The sequence below is a fragment of the Prunus dulcis genome, chromosome 1 (assembly GCF_902201215.1).
Source record: "Prunus dulcis chromosome 1, ALMONDv2, whole genome shotgun sequence".
Lineage (NCBI taxonomy): Eukaryota > Viridiplantae > Streptophyta > Magnoliopsida > Rosales > Rosaceae > Prunus > Prunus dulcis.
Window position 1 is genome coordinate 17084966 of NC_047650.1, and position 10000 is coordinate 17094965.

The 10000-nt window shown below is 37.6% G+C and overlaps 3 protein-coding genes across 3 annotated transcripts in view; 2 read left to right on the forward strand and 1 right to left on the reverse strand.

Moving 5' to 3' along the window:
• Positions 1–639: 639 nt before the first annotated feature.
• On the forward strand, positions 640–3862 carry LOC117616296 (calcium-dependent protein kinase 24-like). Its single transcript, XM_034345556.1, has 8 exons — positions 640–1311; positions 1409–1532; positions 1648–1791; positions 1940–2092; positions 2541–2656; positions 2745–2912; positions 3178–3411; positions 3575–3862. Exons 1-8 carry the CDS (start codon positions 778–780, stop codon positions 3731–3733), a joined length of 1632 nt encoding a protein of 543 aa, XP_034201447.1. The 5' UTR covers positions 640–777; the 3' UTR covers positions 3734–3862.
• Positions 3863–8606: 4744 nt separating this feature from the next.
• Positions 8607–9245, forward strand: LOC117615411 (putative F-box protein At3g21120). Its single transcript, XM_034344492.1, has one exon. It carries the CDS (start codon positions 8607–8609, stop codon positions 9243–9245), a length of 639 nt encoding a protein of 212 aa, XP_034200383.1.
• A 282-nt stretch (positions 9246–9527) lies between these two features.
• The window catches only part of LOC117615510 (putative CCR4-associated factor 1 homolog 8), a 12150-nt gene continuing 11677 nt past the window's right edge, over positions 9528–10000 (reverse strand). The window contains exon 2 of the mRNA XM_034344604.1: positions 9528–10000. This exon is cut by the window's right edge and continues 206 nt beyond it. Within this exon, the coding sequence (XP_034200495.1) occupies positions 9579–10000 (422 nt within the window). The 3' untranslated portion in view covers positions 9528–9578.

The following is a 10000-nucleotide window of genomic DNA, read 5'->3' on the forward strand; positions in this document are numbered from 1 at the left end:
AGTACCAATTATAGTTGAAGCTATTTGTTTAATGCATGTACTTCGATGTGTTATTGCTTTCTAAGGGCATCTCTAATCGAGATATTTGCCAAGTGAATGATAATAGAAAGTTGACAGCAAATGACATTTCCAACCGATTTGTGTAAATCTCACCTAGAATTAATGCTAGAGTTGTTGACGGCAAATTTGACAACAACGCCAAACTCATATGTATATATATATATATATATATATATATATTTTAATAGTATCCCTACCTGAACTCCAGTTTCTAAATTTCACTATATCAGCCATCAAATTGAAATATGACTTATTATATTTGAGGTTTCTCTTGTTCTGCTCTAGGATTATAAATTTTCAAGGATCCTTCAATTTCTAAACAAAATATCAAGGAGAAAACGAAGAAGAAGAAAAAAAAGGCAAGGGAGATCTATTTTGGAATTAACAAGTTTTTCTTCCACCTAGACCATACTTGACTTGGGTTGACGGCGTTACTTCGGACGAGTCCACATGAGGAGGACAATACTAACGTTTTGTCGTCAAATCTGACAGTAACCAAACAGCTCGAATTAGAAAATGGCGGGACGCCTTAAAAACCGAAACGAACTGTTTTTCAAAAACTATTTCCCAAAGGCAAAGATGTTCCAAAATTAGTGTGCGTCTTCAATTTCTCGCCTTCTAGAATTCTGTTCCTCTCTCTCTCTCTCTCTCTCTCTCTCTCTCTCTCTCATGGGGTGTTGAAAACTCAATTGACCAAATTACCCCCACCTCATTCCCATGGGAAGCTGCGTATGCACACCTGCGAAGGCAGGCATCTACCACAAACGAAGCAAAGATATCATCAAACCCTTGCCTCAATGCGTACACGACTCTCCACGCAAGTCTTCCGTGGTGGCTTCGGCCGCTGTCCACCACCGCAGCATCATCTGGGTGCTGGACAAGACCGCAGGGAACAACATCTTTGACAAGTACGAGTTTGGCAAGGAATTGGGGCGAGGGGAGTTTGGAATTACCCACAGATGCACCCACCGGGAGACGGGGGAGTTGCTTGCGTGCAAGAAGATATCGAAGAGCAAGCTGAAGACGGAGATTGACGTCGAGGATGTGAGGAGGGAGGCTGAGATCATGCGCCGTTTGCCCAAGCATCCGAATATTGTCAGCTTCAAAGAGGCTTATGAGGACAAAGAGGCAGTTTATCTCGTCATGGAGCTTTGTGAGGGCGGCGAGCTCTTCGATAGGATTGTGGCGAAAGGGCATTACACAGAGCGCGCTGCTGCCACTGTCACCAGGACAATTCTTGAGATTTGCAAGGTAACCTTTTCATTTTTTAGTTTAGTAATTTAAATAACATATATATTTATATATATTGCCACTTGAAAAATGATGATTTTGTGTCAAATTTTTGCAGGTATGCCACCAGAATGGAGTGATACATCGGGACCTGAAACCGGAGAATTTCCTGTTTACAGATAGCAGTGAAAATGCCCAGTTAAAGGCTATTGATTTTGGCCTTTCTATATTTTTTGAGAAAGGTATCTTTTAAAACATGACTTCTGCTCCTTCCTCTGTTTTTTTTTTTTTTTTTTTGGTTCTGTTTCATTGCTTTCTAGGTTTTCATGTGACTGATGCACAAGGATGCCAATTTAGGTCAGAGATTCAGTGAAATTGTTGGAAGTCCATATTACATGGCTCCGGAGGTCTTACGGCGCAATTACGGGGCTGAAGTTGATGTTTGGAGTGCAGGGGTTATCCTTTACATCCTACTTTGTGGAGTTCCACCATTTTGGGCAGGTAAATCAATATTCAATTTTTCATGTGGTTCAATTTACATCTGATTCTGATATATCTGTTTAATTTCAATGCATATGATACGTGCACAAAATGCGTGTGATATAATTTTCCAGAGTGCCTTCTAATGTTGTATTTATACCTTGTCCAGAATCTGAGGAAGGAATTGCACAGGCAATCGTTCGGGGTAGCATAGATTTCGAGAGGGAGGCATGGAAAAAGGTTTCGGACGAAGCAAAAGAACTAGTGAAGAGAATGCTTGACCCAAATCCTTTCAACAGGCTTGGAGTTGAAGAAGTCCTTGGTATGTGAATTTTTACATATGCTTGTGGAAATCTCAGAAATAAGGAGGTTGAGAAACTACTTACTACTGTGCAAAATAGAGAATTGACTAGCCATCCCCATTTGACATACTTGAACCAGTAGATCTATTTACGTAAATAGGACTTAATTAGGTAATAAAAGATAAACAATAATTATAGAGGCTTGATTTTATACAAAATTATAGAGCATTTTTGCAATTTGTTTTGCTCAAGTATGGAACACTTTTTCTTTTTTTTTCCTTTTCTTTTTCTTTGCTCAGATGCTCATAGAATTTTAGCTTCCTTTTTAATTTTCTCCAAATGAATGTACAGCATGCTTCGGTTTTACTTTTGACTACCATTGCAATGTCTACTTTTCCTTCACATAATGATTCTGAGTTCGACTGCGTAAAAAATTACACTAATAATTTTCTGGCATCCGATATGAAGATCATCCCTGGATACGACATGCGAATCAAGTTCCCAATGTTCCTCTGGGAGGAAATGTCACATTAAGGATCAAGCAGTTCTCATTGATGAATAAGTTCAAGAAGAAAGTACTCAGAGTAAGTTCCCAAATCTTTTTTCTGTCACATAATTGCTAAAGGTAGCTCTTGTACGAGCATTATTAATTTCAATTGTTCGTCGCTTCAGGTGGTGGCAGACAACTTGCCGGACGATCAAATAGATGGGATCAGACAGTTATTCAATATGATGGACATTGATAATAATGGAAACTTGAATTTTGAAGAACTTAGAGATGGTCTTGTGAAGATTGGACACCATGTCACTGATCCTGATGTGCAGATGTTAATTGATGCTGTGAGTTTATTTGCTTGACACCTTTTCATGTTTTTTATTTTCTTTTCCACATTCACTAGTACTTTCTATCAGTTTCTAAACTTCTGAAAATATAAAATTCAGAACTTTCGCTTCTGTTTCAATTCGTATTACGCATACATATCCTCATGAATGCCCTTTGTTGCTCTGTGTGTCTTTTACTTATAGTTGCCATCATCCAATTTTTTCTTAATTATCATTGTATTATATTTCCTTATCTAACAACCTTCCTGTATATGTCAAAAAGGCGGATGGTGATGGAACCGGCACACTGAACTGTGACGAATTCGTTGTTGTGTCAGTACACTTGAGAAAGATAGACAACGATGAACTTCTCCATCAAGCTTTTACCTACTTTGACAAGAATGACAGCGGCTATGTTGAGTTTGATGAGTTGAGAGAAGCATTGCTAGACGACACACTTGGCCCCGCTAATGAGCAGGTTATCCAAGACATCATATTTGATGTTGACTTGGACAAGGTAACTCTCAACCCTACTCATTTGCTTTCTAAGTAATACTGCTGGTACCAACTTCAGAATTTAGGATTAATGTCATAACAGTATGCGAACATCGGATTAGTGGTATGGCAACTTTTCGTTTTACTTATTTTTCGTGTGTGTCTGTGTGCGTGTGTTTTACTAGGATGGACGGATAAGTTTCGAAGAGTTCAAAGCAATGATGAAATCTGGCATGGACTGGAAAATGGCTTCTCGTCAATATTCGAGGGCAATGCTAAATGCACTTAGCCGTAAGTTGTTGAAAGACGAATCATTACAAGCAAGCTATAAGGAGGAGACATAAAGCTGCTTTTGAATCATCTTCATCTTCCCCAAATTAAGTTAAGGCTGAAAAAGATTGAACATGAATAGTTTGACTTTGTGTACAGTGAATTTCCTTTATACAAAGGAAGTTGCAGATAACTTTTGGAAATGTAAAGTATTAGTGTAATGATGAACTATTTTAGTCTAACAACACCAGTTTCATCTCTGTAAAAAGGTACCCCCATTTTTTCCCTCTCAAGTTGTTGATCTGCTGCCGCTAACCAGTCCTTAAAGATATATGTTCAAACACGAAGAACAATCAGGGCCTCCATTGTTTCTTACATACCTAGAGAGGGATATCTTGTATACCATGTGTGATCATAAAAATCAATGGTCAGTGTTCCCCTAAACGATCGTCTTTTGAGTCAAATATTACTACATTTATTCTGTGCTTCAAATGTCACCCAACTTGTCACAAATGGACCTACAATTTTGATGCTGATCGATGAGGTACTTTGGCCAGAGTGAAAAGTTTAAATTTAGAAAAATGACAATACACCCTCTTACACTATTTTTCAAATATTGCATAGCTGGATGAGGGGAAGGGGTGAGAGAATATCCTAGCTTTTGAGCGGGAGACAGGGAAAAAGGTTTCTGTGGAAGCAAAAGAACTGGTGAAGAGAATGCTTGATCCAAATCCTTACAAAGGCTCATAGAATAGAGAATTAACTAACAATTAATCCCCATTTGACATATGTCACACGGTAGATCTATTTATGTAAATAGGACTTAATTAGGTAACAAAAAGATGGAAAAAAAAATTTGTAGAGGCTGAAATTTATACAAAATTATAGAGCATTTTTGCAATGTTCTGTTGTATCTTAATGTCATTTTCTTTCTGAGTAATATTGCTGGTACCAACTTAATTTTTAATAGGTTTTGGATATCATTTTAGAGTTTAAAATTGGGAGATTCACTATTATACCCAATATAGGGGCCCAACTTATAAAAAAAAAATACAGAGGCTAGAATGAGGGATTTTTGTAAGGGGTTATAATGAGGGGGTCCTTAATAGCCGTTCGATCTAGTGCAAAGTTATTATTGGACTGTTGGATTGAAGCCCCTTATTGTAATCCCTCAACATAGCCCCTCATTGAAATGGATTTTAAAAACACAACCAAAGTCCATTTACAACATAACAAAGAAGCTTTTAACTTATTATAAATTACAAAACTATCATCAATTTCTTAAAACAAACCCAACCCCAAAACCTCATAAAAATACCCAAGACACTCAATAGGGCATCAAAGTAATTTAATAATCAAAATTAAATTCAATAGGGCTAGCTGTCATTTTTTTGGTTTGTTTATAGAAATTAAATTGTGTAGAGTTTATCTATATCATTAGTGCTAAGAATAGGTATATGACTAAATATCTCTTTAAAATTTAGGATTAACATCGTAACAAAATGCGAACATCTGATTAGTGGTATAGCAACTTTTCATTTTACTAATTTTCCATGTGTGTCTGTGTGTGTGTGTGCACGTGTGTGCACATGTTTTACTAGGATGGACGGGTAAGTTTCGAAGAGTTCAAAGCAATGATGAAAACTGGCATGGACTAGAAAATGGCTTCTCGTCAATATTCGAGGGCATTGCTAAAAGCACTTAGCCGTAAGTTGTTGAAAGACGAATCGTTACAAGCAATCATCATTACAATTTACAAGATACCAAATAAGTTTGGGTGATAAGTTTACAAACTATCAGTCTCTCACTTTCACTCCCAAAGAAATTATGAATACTGTCGTCTACTTTCACCAACTATTTAAAGTCTGCCTTCCTTTTACTTTTCACCAAATTTCTGCATGCAGTTTGATGACAAAATCATACGTTTGTATAAGATCTAGAGTCTTGACATTGTATTTTTAAGTTTTAAGCATTTTTAGACTATCTCCAACCCAAGAGGCTAAATCCAAAATATCCCAAATTATAGCCCAAAATCTCTTACAACTCAAGGAAATGAAAGAGCCAAAGTTTGAGAAAATCCAAACTTGGACCCAAATACCAGTCCAAGTATTGTTTGGACCCGAAACTATTCAGTGGAGCCCATCTACAGCTGCACAGCCCATGTACATCAGAAAGGAGACTGGGGCCCGCACTACGGGCTTTGTCGACTGGCTTGATGTAGCAGGTGCCAAGTGTCAGCTTAAGTGTCCGCTGCAATTCAAATTTTATTTTATTTTTTTAAATTCTAACAGCAACTTTAAATCAACGATCTAGATTAAATCTAAGCTATTTTAAAAGGTGAAAAAAAAAAGAAGATCCAATGGCTAAAATTTAAATCCAATGGTCAAAATAATATTTTAAATTTAAATCCCTTCTTTTGTGTTTCAATTATCTTGTGTGTTTCTTTTATGTTGTGTGTTTTCTTTTGGAATAAAATTATATGTGTGGAATTTCATTTTTTTTTAGGTCAAATTGTTTAAAAAAAAAATTATGACATTATTTAAAAAGATTAAATAAAGAAAAGTTTTCCATAAAAATATTATTTTTTTTGACATAAACTATTTTTAAACAATTTAATAAAGTTGTGGACTTAAAATTTGATTTCGGAAGGTTGGGAGAAAAAACTATTTGAGTCATGGCGAAACCCAAATATTTACTTTTTGGAGGGAAAAAATTTGGATTTAGCCCCTTATAGGTTGGAGAAGGCCTTAGGTTTGACAAACCCAATCTCTTATTGTTGGAAAGTTTATTCCTTTCTGCTAGCTGCTCTACCTAGGACAACCAAAAGAGTCATTGGATTTTTATTTTTATTTTTATTTTATGTTTTTGCATAGACAAACCCAAATCTCTTATTGTGGTTCTTCCGGTGCCAATTGATATTTTTTCCTTTTCTTTTTTATCAAGGTTTTTTTCTTCTTCTTTTAAATTGTTAAATTATAAGCGTGGGAGCATGTAGGAGTATTTAAAGTTTCTAGCCTAAAATCTTACTTTAAGGTTTTTACATTTTTTGAAAACTTTGTTATTTTCCTATTTTAATTCCTTGTTTATTCCTAGGATTTCTAGGAGTATTTAAATAGTTTTAACCCGTGGCTAGAGTTATGTTTTGTTATTCCAATTTATCAAATAAGGTTTCCTCATATGTTTTTAGTAAATTCCGAAATTACATATTCTAAACTAAAATTTTAATCAATCTTTTGTTACGTTGCGTCATCTAGAGGTTTATAATGTTACAAGTCCATCGGGTTATTACAATCGGCCCAATATAATCTTTATTGCATCGAAAATATTATTTGTTAGAAAGGTTGTGTGGGTTCAGATTGACCTTTCCTTTTTCAACTTGGAAGTTAGCTTCTCTGATTGGTCAGCAACATCTTAAAACAGGTAAGGTGTATATTTCTTCCATTAGATTATTTGGTTGGCTTAGATTTCACGAAATATGGGTAAATATACGAATTCTAAATGCAGAGGCTCGGGATCCAATATATATAAATGTTTGGGTTTTTTTATTTTTCTCTCCCTGTCCTCTCTCCTTTCCTCCCATATATATGGTCCCTTCCCTTGTCTTGAAATCTCATAACCAACAGCCAAGCTTCTCAGGTAAGGGTGTATTTCTTTAGATATGTTGGGTTTCTTCATAGGTTTTGCTTTTCTCGTACGGAGTTCTTGCTCCAACCAAGGAAACAACAATTTGTCTTCTATCTAAGTTTGCCACTGCTTATATTTTTCTTTGCTGCATACAATTAATATATTACAAATGTTAAGGATTGATGTTGAAAAACACTCGACATAAACAGTACGTGTGCGTTTCTCTCTCTTGAAAGTGATTTTGACATGTGCTGCATGCTATGTTATCACATTACATGTGTGTTTTGGTATGAGATTTTGAGAGTTCAAGAACTGTTTATGTTTATACCGTATATTAACGACTTATGACCCACGGACACGTGGGTGGAATCGACATTTGTCACTACATGCCCTTCGGCATGGCCCCAACCGAATGCTATACATCTTGATGCTTTTGCCCTAGGACACGTGTCATGCTCACGACCAGCTCCTACAGTCCCACATCGGAAATATGAACATAGAGCACGCCTCCCAAGGCCTATATAAGGAGACCCCTATTCCCAAAAGAGGGGACAGAAGAACCAACGGTACGCTACCGCTTGAGCTGTAATCTGACATTTACTAAATTCGTACTTACTTAAGCATCGGAGAGCCTTCGGTCGGTACCGCACCGGTACCCCAAGGTCTTACCGAACGTGTCCCTTTTTGCAGGAACTTGATCTTCCGAAGACTAACTACCTTCCGAAGACATAATATCACTAAGTTGGGCGAACCACGTGTCAAACCACTTTTTCGCATCAACAGTTTATAAGCTGGTCTACATTTTAATATTTGACGAACAAGAATCTCCTCTTGATGCAAACGTAGTCTTTCCTTATTCTTCTTCTTCCCTGTAGCACTGGGTCTAGATTTGTTTCCCGAGTTTGTTTTCTAACTTATTTCTCTATTGTATCTTCCTCAGGATGAGGTCCACAAGCAGCGAGAATTCCATTTACATCCCCGAAGAAATCTTGATCCAGATCCTATTAAGACTACCGGCAAAATCCCTTGCTCGGTTTATGTGTGTCTGCAAGTCATGGAGTGATTTGATTGGAAGCTCGAGTTTTATTGGCAGACATGTTTATAGTTATGCCAAAAACCTTAACCATACTTTTCTAGTTGGCCTCCAGTGCACTGAAGGCAAACCCAAAATTCGCCATTTCCATTTTCTTTAATGAAACATTTAAGGCAAGATGCTTGGACATGGGAGGTTTACGGCTACATGGTTCAAGTACTGGTTTACTTTGTCTGTCATCTAACAGTCCGGATTTGAATAGTACTGTAAGCATATGTAACCCATCAATAATGAAATATGTCGGCCTTCCAGTCACCAACCTTTCTCGCCCTCCCAATTCCGAATATCACCGTGTTCTTGCATTCGGGTTCAACCCCGGGCTCAACGACTATAAAGTAGTGAGGTTAGTAACGATTTATCGGCAGCACTACATTGAAGTGGAGGTTTACAGTTTAAGTACACACTGTTGGAAGAGCATTGGTGTACTTCCTACTTGGATAATTTCCATGGATTGGAGTTTTGGACATGCAGTTTCTAATGGGGTAGCATACTGGATTATGCGAGCGGAAAAGGATTATAGCTTTCATCTTGTGTCGTTAGATACCGGCAGTGAGGTATTTGAAAAAGTGTTACTGCCAGAGGCTACTTGGGAGAGCCTTAATGTTGATATTTCCAATGACATTCAGCCTTACAAGGAGTCAGTTTGCTTATTGAAAAGTGAGCTAGACTACCGCATCGACATATGGGTTCTCCAGGAGAGGTGTTTAAACAAGCTGCACACTGTTTGGTTTCCTGGAAGGTCTCCTGTACCGTTGGGCTTTAAAACGAATGATGAACACCTTGTGAAGTACCGAAAGCATGGTCGATGCCAATATCTGGCTATATACAATCTTCAAACGAAGATGAGTACAGCTTGTTTGAAGATATAGAAAATGATTGGTGTTACATTTTGCGAAGAGGGGAAAGGGGGATCAAGGGAAATTCTCTACAACTAAAGACCTAAAGACAGAACATTAAAGAGACTTGCAATTCCAAGGTCACATTCTTCATATTCAAAACAAGAGCTTAAGAAACAAGGTAAAATATAACCCATTTACTTTGGCAATAAAAAGAAATAAAGTAGGAAATTTTGACAGAAATTAAAGAATTGTATTATAATCTTTTGGTGTAAAAAAATGTTGTACATACAAAATGAATACTGATCAGCCAGCTAGTCACTTGACTGTTCACCAACTCCAAAAAATCAGAATTTACAAAACTAACTACATGTGTACATAAGTGGGAAGAATAGGACTATGAATGAGACGAGCCCCGTAGACACGAGGTGCTGCAACAGGAAAGCAAGGGCGACGGAGGATCACAGGAGCGGGCTGCCAATATCGCACGATTGTTGGGCTAATTCCATACAAGCAGCCTTGAGACATCCCAGCCACAGACCTAAACGTTGCGTTCATCTTGGAGAACACAGCGGCAGTCAACAAACTGTCCGAACCCGCTTGATGAGCTTCACCGGAACGCTCCACATCAAGAAGCTTGGCCACCCTTGCCAATCCAATTTCACCGCCAAAGAATCCCCGGCAGTAGCGAGCCATGAATTTGACATCATAAATGGTGCCAAAAACTACACCAAGAGCCTTTGCAAACATCACCACTGAATCGGGCAGAGGCTTTTGGGTCAAGAGCT